This window comes from Podarcis gaigeae, assembly GCF_964106915.1.
Source record: "Podarcis gaigeae genome assembly, chromosome: 7".
Lineage (NCBI taxonomy): Eukaryota > Metazoa > Chordata > Lepidosauria > Squamata > Lacertidae > Podarcis > Podarcis gaigeae.
The window spans coordinates 3,758,806-3,776,501 of NC_139683.1; the positions used below are offsets into that span (position 1 = coordinate 3,758,806).

The following is a 17,696-nucleotide window of genomic DNA, read 5'->3' on the forward strand; positions in this document are numbered from 1 at the left end:
CCCAGGCCAAAGGATTCCTCTTGGATGGCCCATCAACCAACAGATTAGCTGGTAGGGCTTCCTGTTTCTGGCGGTGGGAAATGGCTGACTCCCATATGATTGGATCCCAGCCATGGTGGTTATTCAGGCCTGATATGGGGGTAATTAGCCCTGGCAGACTCCCCAGGGTGGGGGAGGACTGTCTCGCAGAGCCGCAGATTGTCTGAGATTGTCAGCTTGCATCAATGTGCAAGCGGCAGGACACTGGGTCCCAGAGCACGACACTCTCTGATGTCATTCTCATAGCCGGAAATATCTGTTTGATAAAATGATTGGATTTGGACAATAAACAGACACAGCCTGGACCGAAGAAGACTAAGCAAAAACCTGCAGAACTGTACAGTTCCTGGTGTTTAAGCTCGGATTTCAAAGAGATTCTTATCATGGCGTGTGGATTACGGAGGTGTTTGGTATGTGTTTTTTCTCTTCTTAACATCTACAATTTGTTTTCAATGCCAATCCTCATTAAGGAACTTTTTTTTTTTAAAAAAAGAGTACAGATGGACTTTTATTTATAATTAAGCATTCAACTGTGCAGGTTTACTTAGACTTGAAAGAAAAGAAAAAAACAAAGATGGTGCTTGTTAATATGACGCAGCACGGAAAAATGAGAATTCCTCCCTTTTCGAGAGAAGCAGGAAATATTTGCTGGCTGACTTTGCAATGACTGGAGATAACAATTTGGGACAATATATATCGCAGCTGTTTGCAGAAGTTTTTCATTATGAGCGAGAGAGAAGGCTGAATGGATGTCTAGCAGCGCCCCCTCTAGGGCCCGGAGGGGGGGATTGTGTGGTCTCTGAGAGGCTGATTGATTGCCAAATGACTTATATCGGTGGAATACAGCTCATATTCATTGCATTATTGCAAACAGTATGCTTAACAATTTACAGTAATAACTTAACCTCCCTTTCCATGGAGGCGCAGATTGCAGCTATAACAAAGGCGGCATTTTTTCATCACCGCCAAGCTAAGCAGTTGGCTCCTTACCTCTCTCGCCGTGACCTAGCCACTGTGATCCAAGCGATGGTCACCTCCAGACTGGATTATTGTAACTCGCTCTACGCGGGGCTGCCCTTGAGACTGACCCAGAAACTCCAGCGGGTGCAGAATGCCGCGGCGAGACTCCTTAGGGGGTCCTCGCTGTGGGATCACATTCACCCAGTGCTATACCAGCTGCACTGGCTCCTGGTGGAGTACAGGGTCAGGTTCAAGGTACTGGTTTGACCTTTAAAGCCCTATACAGCCTAGGACCCTCGTACCTACGGGACCGCCTCTCCTGGTATGTCCCACAGAGGACCTTACGATCTTCAAACAAAAACATCTTGGAGGTCCCAGGCCACAGAGAGGTTAGGCTGGCCTCAACCAGATCCAGGGCTTTTTTGGCTGTGGCCCCAATCTGGTGGATCGCTCTGTCACAAGAGACTAGGACCGTGCGGGACTTGACATCTTTCCGCAGGGTCTGCAAGACAGAGCTGTTCCACCAGGCCTTTGGCCAGGGCACAGTCTGACCCCCTCCTTCGGCAATCTTCACCGAACTCTAGCCCAATGGTTGCCATCAGTTTGATTTGAATTAATTTTATAATGAAATGATTTTAGAATGTATTATTTTATTGTTGTTAGCTGCCCTGAGCCCCGCTTCGGCTGGGGAGGGCGGGATATAAATAAAAATTTATTATTATTATTATTAACAATGTGGAAGCTACTATGTTATTAAATCTCAAACGAAAAGCTTGGACAACAGCCTGGATTGGAAGATTGGAATGGAGTCAGGGAAAGATGTGCTGGCAAATAGACAGTGGAAAAACTATATATACACAAATAAAGCTGTATTCGACAGACAAAAGGATATATGATTTCTGCCATTACTGAGAATTGTAGAGCCAGGGACGGAGAACTTTAAAGTGTTAAGATCAGAAAGCGGATAATATGAAAATAATGAGAAGAGGCCGGAATGAAGATTTGGAGATATGCTTCAAAGGTCCAGATTATGAGGAGCCCAGAAAAATTAATAATTGCAATTTGGACTATAATTGGTCATTAAAAAAAAATAGTTTATTATTTTTAATTGGATTATGATTCGGATATGTTGATTGGCTGTTTTTATTTGAAAATCAATAAAAATCATTTTAAAAAACAAAACAAAACAGATTAGCTGGTTTGCAGAAGCCAGCCCAGGGATTCCTTTTTTGGCACAGTTCTGCAGCTTGTACATTCATCCCTATCCCAGCTAGTCAAAATCCTACCATTTATTAATTTCTAGGGTTTGGGAGGAAGTTCCCCCAATCTATAACAATATCTTCTTTCTCCACAATTGGCAGCAGTGATGCTCCTGTTTTTTACAAAAGAGATTTTAAACATCTTTTTGAGTTCGTTGCATATTATACCCCCCAAATTCCCTTATTTTCTTCTTAAAATTAATATAGCATAAAACAAATGTCTGTGTGGATCACCGAAAGGCAAAGAAACCAATTCCCCAAGGTGGAGCAGGAATTCAGAGAGACCCCTGGGGGGTTAGGTAGCAGATTCCTAGCAGATGTGGGGCAGAATAAACCAGGCAGGTGTGTTTGCTTTTGGTTTCAGGTAGCTTAATCCTCTCCAGACTGAAAGGGAACTTGTTTTTTCCCCGGCACAATATTATTTCAGAGAGGAGGGACATGATAGGTTGGGGAAAAAACAACAACAACCCACCATTGCCGAGAGAGTAAAAGGCAGAGAATCAAAATTCTGCCTTTGTCCGGGCTGTCGACCGGCAAAACTGGAATGCTGAGATCGTGAGGCATTGCTCAAGAAGCAGCATGAAGGTGTTTCTTACTGCATTGCTGGCTACTCTTTGGTGTGCTGAGTTTGGTAAGGCCCCTTTTATTTACGCAGATCCATTTTTTGATGTTTCAGTTGGCTGAGAGTTAAATTGAGGGATGTTTAGCCCTGGAGAAGAGGAGACTGAGAGGTGCTAGGAGAGCCATCTTCAAATATCTGAAGGGCTGTCCCATGGAAGATGGAGAAAGCTTGTTTTCTCTTGTTCTGGAGGGCAGGACCTGAACCAATGGCTTCGAATCGTAGGAAAGGAGACTCAGACTAAACACCAGGAAGGGTTTTCTGAGGGTAAGAGTTGCGGAAGGGACTCCCTCACAAGGCAGGGGGCTCTCATTGGAAGAAAAGTCAGTCTGCATTCCCTCGGAACTTGGTTGTTTAGTGGTTTAGAGTCCCATTAAGTTAAATAGGGTTTGCAGACCGATCCTATACAGTGGTACCTCGGGTTAAGAACTTAATTCGTTCTGGAGGTCTGTTCTGAACCTGAAACTGTTCTTAACCTGAAGCACCACTTTAGCTAATGGGGCCTCCCGCTGCTGCCCCTGCGCCACCGCTGCACGATTTCTGTTCTCATCCTGAAGCAAAGTTCTTAACTTGAAGCACTATTTCTGGGTTAGGGGAATGTCAGAAGTGTAGATATTGGTGAATTTTCTTAAAAATAGGTCAAAAACTTTAATGGCTTTTGATTGAGAGTTTGCAAACAACAAAAAAAAGCTCAACAACTTTGGGCAACAACAACAACTTTTGCGTCTGGATATTCACTTTTTGGAATATGGGAACCCTCGGCTAAGAGGAGGAAAGCCTTTTCTGGTTCACCTCTGGCAGCAAAATGTCTTGATCTGGCCCTGCAGATCCCTTAGTGTTTTCATAGAGGCAAGACAATATCTCTCTGCTGCTGCTCTGAACAGAGATTGCATCTACGCTGCTGAGATTGTTTTAGTAGGCAGAGCAGACTATTGGTGATTTTGAACGTGGACCCTTCTGCATTTGAGGAAGATGCTCTCATTACCACTCAGCTACAGCCCTTTCTTTTTCTTTTTAATTTTTGCCTCAAATCAGAAACTCTGTGAATCCGGGACTGTCCCTGGAAAATAGGGGCAATAGGAGGGTCTGTAAATGTGAACTGAAATGCAAGTTCCCCCTGAGTTAAGTTGTTTTATGCTGCATTTTGTGTGAGATTTGGGTAGCCTTTTCCTTTGACGTTCTTAGGAGCCTCCGGTTCATCCAGTGTGCAAGGCAGCTTACGGAACAATAAAAACCAGCAGAGTAATAAAATCCTGTCCACACAAACCACAAACGAAGCAGCTCTAACGATCTGATTCAGAGCTTGGCACACAGATTTTCTGCTGGGTGGCAGCTGTTATGTAAATCTGCAAGGAACCATTGGGTTTTACAAGTGCTGTGGACAGAGTTGGCCAGCTGGAAATCCTCACTAAGGCCGCCAAGAAACACCTGATCTCTCTGCATTATCTTTAGATGCTATGGAATGCTTAAAAAAGTTTGTTTTTAACAACATCCAAACCATACCCGACCCTGGTGAAGCTAAGTTTTATCTGTGTCCACCTTACGGGGTCTCGGTGTTCAGAACAAGGAAGGGATTCATTTGGTCCAAGTCCAATGCTCCAAAATGTGCTTGTAGACAAGAATGCAACTTGCAGTCAAGTTATGCATTTCTCTGGATTTTGCAGTGCATGTACAGTGCTCAAAAAGCATGCACAAAAAGAGTATCTTACGCAACAAGTGTGCATAAAATGTGCATTTCATTAGCGAACCATAGCTGTCAACTTACAGATTTGAAAATAAGGGACCAGTAGCTTCAAAAATAAGGGATCAGCAGCCAAAATAAGGGATTTTCCCAGCACAGGTATGTTCAACTTCTGAGCCCCTCCGACCCAAGGGCAGAAAGCCCAGCCAGCAGCCAAACGAAGCCTCAAGCGGTGGTTCCCACAGCGCAGCAACCGGCAAAGGGGATGCAGCAAGGAAAACCACCGTCACCTCTCCGCTGGGAAGCGCTGAGCAAAGGCGAGTCCCCAGGCAATGTGGCCGATTTGATAGGCACAAGGCATGCAAGGTCCACCCCCCAGTCGTTCTTAGACTCCTTATTGGGTGAGCAACGCAGCCAAGCAACACAGTTGGAGCCTCCCTCCTCCCTGGCCGGCAGGGAGGGAGGGAGAGGAGCTGCTTCCTTTGAAACCCAGGAAATTTAAGGGACATCATCAATAAGGGACAGCAGCGGGAAAAGGCGCTGGGATAAGGGAGTTTCCCGCCAAATAAGGGACAGTTGACAGCTATGTAGTGAACGCTCCCATCAGGCCTGGCCAGCGAGGGATGATGGGAGTTGTAGTCCCACAAATCTGGTAGAGAGCCACACCCTTTCCTGGCCTGTTGACAATACAGAACTAGATGCGCCATCACTAAGCTGACTCTGTGTAAGGCAGGTTCGTATGTTCCTATGACGTTAGGAGCTGACGTTAAGTGCTGAAAATGCACATAAATTTGTAAGCTTTGGAGGGTTTTTTTTTCTTTTTGGTAACACCCCAAAACCCAGTGTATCTTCTTGTCTTTCATTTTGCCTTTTGGAAAGAGTGACGTCATACATTGACTGCCATGTCTTCCTTGCCTAATATCCTGAAATGGGCATTCACCTCTGCTCCAATGGGAATTTCCTCTCCTAAGGCTAAACACAGCACAGGTAGAAGTGGGCGTGGGAGTCTTCCTTGGAAACGTGGCTGGAGAGGGAAGAGCTAAATATCTTCTCCTCATGCTCTGTGGTCCTGTGGTCTAAACCACCAAGCCTCTTGGGCTTGCCGATCAGAAGGTCGGCGGTTCGAATCCCTGCGACGGGATGAGCTCCCTTTGCTCTGTCCTGGCTTCTGCCAACCTAGCAGTTCCAAAGCACATCAGTGCAAGTAGATATATAGGTACCGCTCCGGTGGGAAGGTAAATGATGTTTCCGTGTGCTCTGGCTTGCGTCACAGTGTTCTGTTGTGCCAGAAATGGATTAGTCATGCTGGCCACATGACACAAACGCTGGCTCCCTCGGCCTGAAAGCGAGATGAGTGCCACAGTCCCATAAACACCTTTGACTGGACTTAACCGTTCAGGGGTCCTTTACCTTGTCTTAAAGGTAAAGGGACCCCTGACCATTAGGTCCAGTCGTGGCCAACTCTGGGGTTGGAGCGCTCATCTCGCTTTATTGGCCGAGGGAGCTGGCGTACAGCTTCCGGGTCATGTGACCAGCATGACTAAGCCACATCTGGTGAACCAGAGCAGCACACGAAAACGCCGTTTACCTTCCCGCCGGAGTGGTACCTATTTATCTACTTGCACTTTGACGTGCTTTCAAACTGCTAGGTTGGCAGGAGCAGGGACTGAGCAATGGGAGCTCACCCCATCGTGGGGACTCGAACCGCCAACCTTCTTATTGGCGAGCCCAAGAGGCTCAGTGGTTTAACCCACAGCGTCACCCACGTCCCTCCCTTGTTTTACCTTGGTCCTGAGGCACCCCCTCCCCAAACAGATATCTTGAAATAGAAGAAAACTGCACAATTAAAGGGACCTCTAAGCTGGCTCTCAGCTTCTCAAAATTGGAAACAGGTTTGAGTATTGAGCAAGAAAGTAGACCTGCGGGCAAGTCGTGTTAGTAAAGATTTTTCTCTCACCCTTTCCCCTACAGCCCAGGCTTTGCGGTGTTATTCTTGCCCGGAGCCGATAACGGCTGTAAAATGCATGAAGGTGGACAACTGCTTGCAGAATGAGACCATGTGCAAGACTACCATGTACTCGCGTGAAGAAGGTGAGAGACTTGGCTGTGTTCTCCTTCCACTCTCTGAGAGAGCCTGACTCTGAACACCTGGGCTGGGGTCCCCAAATGGGAGAGCGTGGTTGAACTCAAGTCCTGTTTGTGGAGTTCTCTTGTTGGCATTTGGCTAGAAACATAAGAAGAGTCTGATGGACCAGGGCAATGGCTCACTCAATCCAGCATCCTTGTTCTCACAGGGGCCGGGCAAATGGACGTGAGAAACCTGCAAGCAGGATTCGAACACATAACAAAATATAACTAAATTTTTATTTATACCCTGCCCTTCCCGGTTCAGAAAACTGGGCTCAAGGGTGGCTAACAACAAATTTAAAACGCTTAATTGATGCGACAAAAAACAGTATAAAACATGAATAACAATAAATTCAGAATTCAAAAATCATTTTTTTTGGGGGGGGGGGGAATCCATCCAATAAACATCAGATGATCACCAGGGCTAGCTGGCTAAATTAGTCCTATTTGGGCCAGCGAGGAGACCAGGGGAGAATTAGCTGTGGGATCCCAGACCAGGTAATCTTCATAAAAAGGGGAGGGGGAGGGAAGGAAGGGGAATAAAAGATCAGGCTAAGTTCAAGTTGAAAGCCAGGCGGAATAGCTCTGTCTTACAGGCCCAGCGGAAGGAGGTTAAATCTTGCAGGGCCCTGGTCTCGTGGGACAGAGCATTCCACCAGGTTGGAGCCATCACTGAGAAGGCCCTGGCCCTGGTGGAGGATAGTGTGACTTCCTTTAGGGCCCGGGACCTCTAAACTATGATTATTCATGGACCTTAAGGTCCTCTGCGGGGCAGACCAGGAGAGGCAGTCCCGTAAATATGAGGGCTCTAAGCCACACATGAGTAAGCTACCCTCCTGCAGTTCCCAGCAAGTGGTATTCAGAAGCCTTGCTGCCTCCAGCTGTGGAGGCAGGACATTGGCATCATAGTTAGTAGTCATCAACAGCCCTCTCCTCCATGACGTGGTTGGCGCTGTGGTCTAAACCATCAAGCCTCTTGGGCTTGCCAATCAGAAGGTCGGCGGTTCAAATCCCCGTGACATAGTCAGCTCCCATTGCTCAGTCCCAGCTCCTGCTAACCTAGCAGTTCGAAAGCACACCAGTGCAAGTAGATAAATAGGTACCACTGCTGCGGGAAGGGAAACGGCGTTTCCGTGCGCTCTGGTTTCCGTCATGGTGTTCCATTGCGCCAGAAGCAGTTTAGTCCTGCTGGCCACAGGACCCGGAAAGCTGTCTGTGGACAAACGCCGGCTCCCTTGGCCTGAAACCCAGATGAGTGCCACAACCCCATAGTCACCTTTTACTTAACCTTCCAGGGGTCCCTTACCTTTACCTTAACCTCTATGAATTTGCCGAATCCATTTTTAAAGCCATCTAGATTGGTGACCATCACTGCCTCCTGTGGGAATGAGTTTCATAGTTTGTGCTGTGTGCAGAAGGACCTTCTCTTATCTGCCCTGAATCTTCCAACATTCAGCTGTGCTGGACTGGTTGTGTGTGTGCAGATCTTGGCCAGATCCAGCAGTTTTCTTCTTATATAAATGGTCTAGATATAAGGCTATCAACAGGGGAGGACATGGTGGACCTAGAATCATCTGGTGCAGGATATCAATCGCTACTAGCCACAAAGGCCTACTATTGGAGCCAGTATTACCGTACCAGCTGTGAGGAATGAGGGTGGGGGTCTGCATTGCTGCTGTGCTCAGGTGGGCTTCTCATACAGTCTTCTAATTCCCAACATACCCACCCAGCCTCCAAACCACCTCCTCGCTGGTGCACAGTCTGATGAGGTGCTTTCTTATCTCTGCAAGAGTTAGATCTCCAGGTCTTTCCCCAGAGAATCCTAGCACTGCAGAGTTGGAAGGACCCCGATCCCCTGCAATGCATGATTTGGAGATTCTGAACCCCCTTGTTCCCTTACCCCATTGGCAGGGTATCCACAGCCTCTACTTCCCAGTTGTGCAAAAATTCACAACTGCACAGGGGAGGCATAGAGGACCGTGTACCTGCTGCACCGTGGTGGATTTCGGAGAGGGGTGGACGACAGGGACTGATCTCTCTTGCCACTTGTATTTGCAGTGTACCCATTCCAGGGCGATTCAACCGTCACGCGGTCTTGTTCTTCGAGGTGCATTCCGTCCGACGTGGATGGGATTGGCTTGACTCGCCCGGTGACCTGCTGCAACACGGATCTTTGCAACCACGATGGGGCAGCCAGCATTCAGATCAGCTACATCACGGTGGGGACCTCAGCTGCTTCCTTCTTCATCCTCCTCCGGCCTGGGCTGTGATTCAGAAGGCAAAGGCAGAAGATCTTGGTGTGTGTGTATGTGTGTGTGCAAACGACAACAACTCCTTGATCAAGCCCCGCTTGGCTTCACTATCTCAGTCGGGCTGTGTACCTCTCTCTCCTCCTGCAATTGCAGACTCCTCATCAGGCGAAGAAAACGGGGGGTGAAAATGCTTTGCGTTGTGAAAAATGCTGGCTGGCCTGCTCCTCCTGGCTGAAAAGAGAATCAGAGACCTGATGCTTAAGTATTTTGGGGGTGCCAGTCAGCCCTTTGCTCAGCTCATTGTCTCTGATTCTGCCTTTCGTGGCTCATCCCATGTTTAGAAAACACAGTTCCAAGCAGTTTCCCCCTTGCCCCACTCCTTTCCCAGGGAAAACCTGCTCTTTAGCTCTAAATCAGAACAAACAGCAATTCATGGAAAACCCAAATGGCTGTTGTCTCTGATTGAGGACTAAAGAGCAGTTTTCCCCAGGGAAAGGCAGCAAGACTTTCACATGACTTGTATTTTTATCATATTGTTTTCTAGTTACCATATTTTTCACTCCATAACACGCACCTTTTTCTTCCTAAAAGGTAAGGGGAAATGTCTGTGCATCTTCTGGAGTGAATGCGTGGTCGCTGGAGCCGAATTGCCCAGGGGCAAAAAGCAGATCATGCCTTTTTTTTTTTTGAAAGAGGAAAGTGGGTGTTGAAACAAACCCGATGATTGTTTGCCATCGGGGAGAGAGATAAGGGAGGCTAGAGATAAAGGAGGCTGCCTGGGAGGGGGGAGGTAGAAGCACATGGATCCTCAGGATTTTTACATTGGGTCACCCCAAATTCACCATCAGATCACATAGCATGTCCATGGCTACAGCCTGCACCAAAAAAATCACACATCCACTGTTTCGTGGGGCCGCAATGGCGCAAAAACATGGTTACAAAGCATGGATCCACATGGATCTTCAGGATTTTTGCATTGGGTCACCCCAAATTCACCATCAGATCACATGTCTGTGGCCACAGCATGAACCACAAAAATCATACATCCACTGTTTCATTCTGAATATTTTTTTTCTTGTTTTCCTCCTCTAAAAACTAGGTGCGTCTTATTGTCAGGTGCGTCTTATGGAGTGAAAAATACAGTAATTCCTCCCCGGGTCTGAGAGCTTTTCTCATTGTTCCATGACTGTGCCTTGAGAAAACCCTATCTTGCCCGCTGCACTGAAGCTCCTTTAGCAGAAAAACCCTTCTTTGGATTTTCTGTGCATCCGATAAGATTAAGGTCAGAGTTTCGCAAGGCCCAGCTGCGGAGCATCGAGAAAATCTCCCGGACCTGGGGAAATGAATCGCTACAGAATGCAATAAAAATGCAGGTCAAGTGGAAGTGTGGCTGAACACTTAGTCTTAAAGATGTGCCTTTATGCACACCTGATCACGGCTCCCAATAGCCAGGCAGGATTCTGAGAGCAGCCACCAGAACTCATCTTAAAATCCCCTTAAAATCTTCCTTCTCAATGTGAGGCTGTCTGAAATGGATCCGTTGCATGTAGAGACATTGGGGACGGGCTTTGCATGATTCTCTTTTTATGCATGAAGAACCTCTCCAGAAACCCTCTCCCCTTTATCAAGCATTTATCCTAACTTGTTGCACGACGCTTATGCTGAAATTACACGGTGCCCCCGTTTTTGTCGAATGCCTACCGCAATCTGTTTGCAGGCAGCTTATACAACAATGAGCAATCCATCCTGATTTACTTGTGTAGATAGATTATATGTCTCCTTCGGGAGGTAGGGCAGGATGTAAACCGAATAAATAATAAAAAATTCCCATTGATCAGGAAATTATCCCACACTGTTTCGTGCGTGATTTCATCAGTTTCCTAACCACAAAATCTCTTTTTTTTATATGTAAAAGTGGACTGGATAGAATTGTAGAGAATTTAATAGAATTGTAATAGAGGGACCTTTGAGGGCCATCTAGTCCAACCCCGGCAATGCAGGAATCTCAGCTGGAGCATCCAGGACACATGGCCGTCTGACCTCTGTTTAGAAACCTCCAAGGAAGGAGAGTCCACAGCCTCCTGAGGGAGACCGTTCCGCTGTCAAACAGCTCTTGCTGTCAGAAAGCTTTTCCGTATGTTTAGTCAGAATCTCCTTTCACTTGAAGCCATGGGTTCGAGTCCTACCCTCCAGCGCAGGAGAAAACCAGCTTGCTCCATCTTCCATGGGACAGCCCTTGAGATATTTGAAGATGGCTGGCGTATAGATGGATTTGTTGCATCAGAGAACAATCACCCACTTTAATTGCAGAGAACTTCATTCCCAGATCAAGATTTTAATCCATCGCGCAAAACACTGACAGTCCAGAGGCAATCTAAGTTTCGTGTTTTGTCATGTCCTTCACAGTTTTCACTTTTGCCATGGCTCAGTTGCTGCCCTCTGAGCTTTCCTTACTGAGCCTATACCAGGTGTTTCGGCAGGGGGCCAGTCCACTGTCCCTCAGACCTTGTTGGGGGCCGGACTATATTTTTTTTGGGGGGGGGGAAGAATAAACGAATTCCTATGCCCCACAAACAACCCAGAGATGCATTTTAAATAAAAGCACACGTTCTACTCATGTAAAAACATGCTGATTCCTGGACCGTCCGCAGGCCGGATTGAGAAGGCGATTGGGCCGGCAGCCGTGTGTGGGTTGAACATAAACTGAGCAGAGTTTAAATTCCCATCCTTAGCAGAAAAATGGAAAGTATATAGAAATAGGCTGTGTAGACTTCCTTAAAGTAACTCCAGCTGCAACTCATGCTGGCTCCCTCTTTTCTTGCCTCGCTTAACAAAGAATCAGGCAACAGACTGCGAAGTAAGTTTAAATTATGATTTACTTACTGATAATCATGCATTGGTTCTCATGCATTCTCATGCATTGGCCTAGGACCCACTTACCTACGGGACCGCCTCTCCTGGTATGCCCCGCGGAGGACCTTAAGGTCCACAAATGACAACATTTTGGAGGTCCCAAGTCACAAGGAGGTTAGATTGGTCGCAACTAGTGCCAGGGCCTTTTCAGCACTGGCCCCCACTTGGTGGAACGCTCTGTCACAAGAGACCAGGGCCCTCCGGGACTTGACATCTTTCCGCAGGGACTGCAAGACAGAGCTGTTCCGCCTGGCCTTTGGTTTGGACTCAGTCTGACCCTTATTTTGGCCTCCCCTTATGGTTTTGATCTATGGGCTACTTTTAAAATGAGGCTGCATTTTAAATTGCATTTTAACCTGTATTTTAATTTTTTTTCTCTCCCCCCCCCCCCATTATGTTTTTACTGTGATTTTATTGGTGTTAGCTGCCCTGAGCCCGGCTCTGGCCGGGGAGGGCGGGGTATAAATAAAATTTATTATTATTATTAACAGCAACAGCAGAAAATTAAATGGAGACAAAATACTTATATTTACAGTATAAGCTGTTCAGGCATGTGCCTGAGACTGGAGCAGCTATCTGCTCCCATAGCTGGTAAAAGAGAGCGAGGAAAGAGGAACAGTAATTTCTTATCTGAGTCCTCCCGCTCAAGATAGGAGGGGAAATGACATCATACAGAACCCTCTCTACCAACGACATTTCTATGGTCAGAGTGCCTGCCTATCAGCAACACAGATCTTTTGTCTTAACCCCTTCCCATGCTAACTAGCAAAAATATGCATTGTTAGATTAGGCTGCTAATCTCCCACAAAAATGCTGAAGGTACTTCCCAGCTGTTGAGAAAGCTGACATTTGGTTTGAATGAAGTCCAAGACGGCAGGATTAACAAGAAAGCCTGAAATTAGATATCTGTACATAGTTGGAGATGAGATTTCCTTTGTAATAGATCCACTGGGAATGTCCGCTGTCTGTAATCCTGGAGAGCAGCTGCCAGTCAGTTCTGAGTTAGATGGAGCAGTACTTTGACTTGGTATAAGGGAACTTACTCTATTTAATCCTATGTTGCATCTCCATAAGGTTAACGTGAGCCAGAGTTGCAATAAAGAAGGTATCATGGCAGCGGGTTGGACTGGATGACCCTTTAGGGTCCCTTTTACAATTCTTTAATTCAATAGCTTAGTTGCCTGTAAACTGCTGTTCAGCTCTAACAAGATGCCGCTGTCTGCTTTGCACCGAAGAACTGATGACCTGGGACAGATCAGTTGGTAGAGCATAAGACTCTTAATCACAGGATTGTGGCAAAAGATTCCTGCTTTGCAGGAGAATAATAATAATAATAATAATAATATATATATATATATATATATATATATATATATATATATATGCAGGTTTTGGTGTCCTCGGGTGTCTTCCCGTGTAAAAGTTGGGGTGTCTAGGCGACGTTTCGACGAGGTCTCACTCGTCATCTTCAGGCTGGTGCTTTCGGCTTCTTGTTACTGGAACAGAGCGGGATCTCAATGTTTGAGTTCCTATAAATACTGTAGAGGGGGTGTGGTGTCTAGCCTCCAATGTTCTGGGCAGAGAGGAAGTTCCCAGGCTAGTGTGCCTTTTCTTCTTTTGTTCCTTAATTGCATTAAGGAACAAAAGACCCAAACCCAGACCCTTAAGACCCAAACCCAGACCCTCTCCACAGATGAATTACTGACACCATCCAGTAGCCAATCCATGGTGGCACCTCCGGATGCTGCACCCCCCTGCAATCCCTACACAGATCTGGCTGACACAAGCCACAAAACCACAGCTCGCCCCTATACACGAAGCCAAGCCAAAGCACAACTAAGTGCAATACAGCCATCTTCTCAGGAAAACTCTTCACAAAGTTCAAGAGGTCAAGACACAAAGACTTTAGCAACTAATCCACACCTAATGACCCACCTAAGTGGTACTCAGGATATCACTCAAGAAATCACTCAAGGTATCTCTCAAGTAATTAAGGAACAAAAGAAGAAAAGGCACACTAGCCTGGGAACTTCCTCTCTGCCCAGAACATTGGAGGCTAGACACCACACCCCCTCTACAGTATTTATAGGAACTCAAACATTGAGATCCCGCTCTGTTCCAGTAACAAGAAGCCGAAAGCACCAGCCTGAAGATGACGAGTGAGACCTCGTCGAAACGTCGCCTAGACACCCCAACTTTTACACGGGAAGACACCCGAGGACACCAAAACCTGCATTCCTGTACCCGTGAAAATCTACGAAAGCATATATATATATATATATATATATATATATATATATATATATATATAAAATTTATTATTTATACCTGCCAACCCAGCGGTTCGAAAGCACATCAAAGTGCAAGTAGATAAATAGGTACCACTCCGGTGGGAAGGTAAACGGCGTTTCCATGCGCTGCTCTGGTTCGCCAGAAGCGGCTTAGTCCTGCTGGCCACATGACCTGGAAGCTGTACGCTGGCTCCCTCGGCCAGTAAAGTGAGATGAGCGCCGCAACCCCAGAGTCGGCCACGACTGGACCTAATGGTCAGGGGTCCCTTTACCTTTTACACACACACACACACACGTATATATATATAATAAATGTTCATAAATGTACCAAGCAAACACGTACATAAATATATAAACCACATGTCTGAAGCAGCACAGGAAAACAGCCCTGAAACCATTTTGACTCTCAAACTGACCAAATGATTTCTCTGCAAGGTCAAGGAAAATGGAAAAGCCTCCCCATTGTCTTTTCCTTCACAAATCCTGTCTTAAGGGTATGTCTGTGTATGAAAAGGGTGAGCCTGTGACCTGGCTCAGGAACTAAGTATTTACCCAGCCTCCCCAGGGTATCCAATCAAGTAAGCATTAACAGGTAACCTGCCAGACAGGAGGTAAACAACGCACTCAGATTTCTGTTGTAGACCGCCCTTTCTGTGATGTATGTATGATGTTTCTAGGGGTGGTCTTGGACTCCAGGGGTCTATATAAGGGCGGGCACACCTTTGTTCGGGGTCGTCCTCCTTCTCCTGTGTGTGAAGGGAGCACCCTGTTGCAACACTTTAATAAAGACCAGACTTACTAGCTGCTTTGCTTCTCAATATTCTCTGACTGGCCTCTGTTATTTTCTTTGACCGATGGAGAACCTGCAAAGGACTCCACAAGGGCTCTTGTGTCCCCCATAAGGGAATAAAGGTAGATTTCCGTTTATTACAGCAGTTATTCTTGCTGCCTCAAGCATGTCGTTCTCACCCTCTGCTAAGCCTTCTTTTATAACTGTCCTTTTGGTAGTCCCAGCTCTTTCTCCGGTGTCTAATGACAGAAGTATGTGCATTTAAATCCACCGGATTAAGCATTGTGAAAGAGCATTTGCGCATTTGTGGACCAACCTTCTATTTGCATTGCTTGGTCTGACAGACTGTCCCACCTGCAAGAGCTCAGGTGAGATCAGTGAACATTTGAGTGTGCAGAAAAGATTTCTTGTTTGGAAGTTTATTTTTTGGGACAGAGCAACCTTTGCAGCTGTTGTTAAATTTCTCAGTGCAAAACAATGAAGCATGGGACCAGGGCCGGATTGAGGTTTGATGAAGCCCTCAGCTACTGAAGGTAATAGGGCCCTTTCTATGTCCAGCTGTCCTTTGTCAACAACAAATTGTCGCTGTTTTTTTGTGTTGAATATATGCTATATGGTAATTTATGGACCTAATAGGTATCTAAAGCCATTTGTACATAATAAAATACATATTTTATCAAAGTAATTGTTGAACTGAAATACAATTAAGAAGAAGTATATTATTAAGCTGAAACTTAAAATGATTGGGGGCCCATGACTTACATCATAGGAGCCTACACAACACAAAACACGGTTGCTTGTATGTAAGTTTTATTTTATCTGGTTTTTATCTTATATTTTGGAGATGTACATCCAGTTTTTTCCCCCTTAAATTTTTTTGGGGGGGGGCTTTAGGCGCCAGGCAAAAATGTTCCCTTTTAACTAGGCTTTTGGTTGATGCCCTTTTAAAATGTGGGGTTTTTGGGGGGGGGTCGTTATTGGGTTGTTTTATATTTTGATTTTGTTCTGTGAACTGCCTTGAGACATCCAGGTATACGGCGGTATATAAATTCTATTATTATTATTATTATTATTATTATTATTATTATTATTATTATTATTAATTTCTGCAGCATCCTGCACTAACTGCAGTTTGCAGATCAAATACAACAGAAACTCCACTAAGAGCACATTGGGAATGCAGTGTGGATTTCTGGACTCACCCAAACAACCAATTTATTGAGCATTTATCCTGCTCTGCTTGCACAATACTTACATGGAGGTGAGACTACGCCTTGCTGAGCATCTATTTGCGGTTATGGGCAGGTTATACAACATTGAGCATTCATCTTGATTCCTTTGTGCTGTGTTTATACATCTTCCCACATATGATGTTATCTGTTCCTCTCACGCTTCTCAGGGCATTTCAGTCACTTTCCTAGCTGCAGAAAAGTCCTTTGAAAAAGCGGATTTGCTGCGCTGACACAACACACTTCAGTGACGCAAAACTAATTTTCCAGTTGCACCTTTTGCTCAATCTCAGAAACCCCTGTTAGAGTTCAATAATCCTGGCTCTTCGTGTTTAGGCTGTGTCTACATGAGTGCGCATTCCTGTACACGCCAGAGAGGGGATGCAGAGGTCTCTGGCATTCAAACTGCAGCTGCGAGTTTCTCCCTCTAGTGGTTATTCGGGCTGCAAAGCACAGAGCTCAGCTCCCCTAAAGAACACAAGTAGCTTAGGCAGCGTCTTCTCCAAGTTATCATTGCAATCAAATTAATGCAGCACCATGGGGCTTTGCAGAGCAAGTCTGAGCCACGCTTTCTCCCCCAAAACTCTCCCTGCCCTGTTAATTTACTCCATTTAGACCATGGGTAGGCAAACTAAGGGCAGGGGGCCAAATCTGGCCCAATTGCCTTCTAAATCCGGCCCACAGACGGTCTGGGAATCAGTGTGTTTTTACATGAGTAGAATGTGTGTTTTTATTTAGAATGCATTTCTGGGTTATTTGTAGGGCATAGGAATTCGTTCATTCCCACCCCCCCCCAATAGTCTGGCTCACATGGTCTGAGGGACAGTGGACCGGCCCCCTGATGAAAAAGTTTGCTGACCCCTGAACTAAGGCATGGGTAGGCGAACTAAGGGCTGGATCTGGCCCAATCGCCTTCTAAATCTGGCCCACGGACAGTCTGGGAATCGTGTTTTTACACGAGTAGAATGTGTGCTTTTATTTAAAATGCAATGACAGCCCTCTCTCCACCTGTTTCCCCAGTAACCAAGACTCGGAGGAATACAGTTGCCTCTCTGCGGAGGCAAAGAATAAAAATCATAGCTAGCAGGCACTTGTTATTTATTTTAATTGGTGTACCCCACTTCTCACCACTTGAGTCTCAAAGCAGCCCTTTCCATCTATTGCCACAAATGGTTTATTTCCCTTCTAAAGCCACCCAAGCTATCCTATGGTTGCAAATTCCGTACAGTGGCGAAGCTAGCTTCATCGGCGCCCGGAGTGACAGCCATGCCGTGCACCTGGTGTGGGGGGAAGTGTCTCCCCTCCCATCGTTCTGCCCGGACACTGATGTCCAGCTCCGAGGGCCTTCTGGCAGTTCCCTCACTGTGAGAATCAAATCTACAGGGAACCAGGCAGAGGGCCTTATTGGTGGTGGCTCCTGCCTTGTGGAACGCCCTCCCACCAGATGTCAAAGAGAAGAACAACTACCAGACTTTTAGAAGTCATCTGAAGGCAAGCTGAAAAGCTGTTTAGGGAAGCTTTTAATGTTTGATGCAT

At 46.1% G+C, this 17,696-nt stretch overlaps 1 protein-coding gene across 1 annotated transcript; it reads left to right on the forward strand.

Annotated features, from left to right (window-relative positions):
• Positions 1-2,586: 2,586 nt before the first annotated feature.
• Positions 2,587-10,782, forward strand: LOC310849292 (ly6/PLAUR domain-containing protein 2-like). The gene is made up of 3 exons (XM_083749497.1): positions 2,587-2,889; positions 6,530-6,649; positions 8,744-10,782. The coding sequence occupies exons 1-3, from the start codon at positions 2,838-2,840 to the stop codon at positions 8,953-8,955; spliced, it is 384 nt and encodes a 127-aa protein (XP_083605623.1). The 5' UTR covers positions 2,587-2,837; the 3' UTR covers positions 8,956-10,782.
• The last annotated feature ends 6,914 nt before the right edge of the window (positions 10,783-17,696 follow it).

Coding starts and splice junctions, on each gene's coding strand:
- LOC310849292 (XM_083749497.1), top strand. CDS start 2,838: ATGAAGGTGTTTCTTACTGCATTGCTGGCTACTCTTTGGTGTGCTGAG. Junction 2,890..6,529: donor TCTTTGGTGTGCTGAGTTTG/GTAAGGCCCCTT, acceptor TTTCCCCTACAG/CCCAGGCTTTGCGGTGTTAT. Junction 6,650..8,743: donor CATGTACTCGCGTGAAGAAG/GTGAGAGACTTG, acceptor TTGTATTTGCAG/TGTACCCATTCCAGGGCGAT.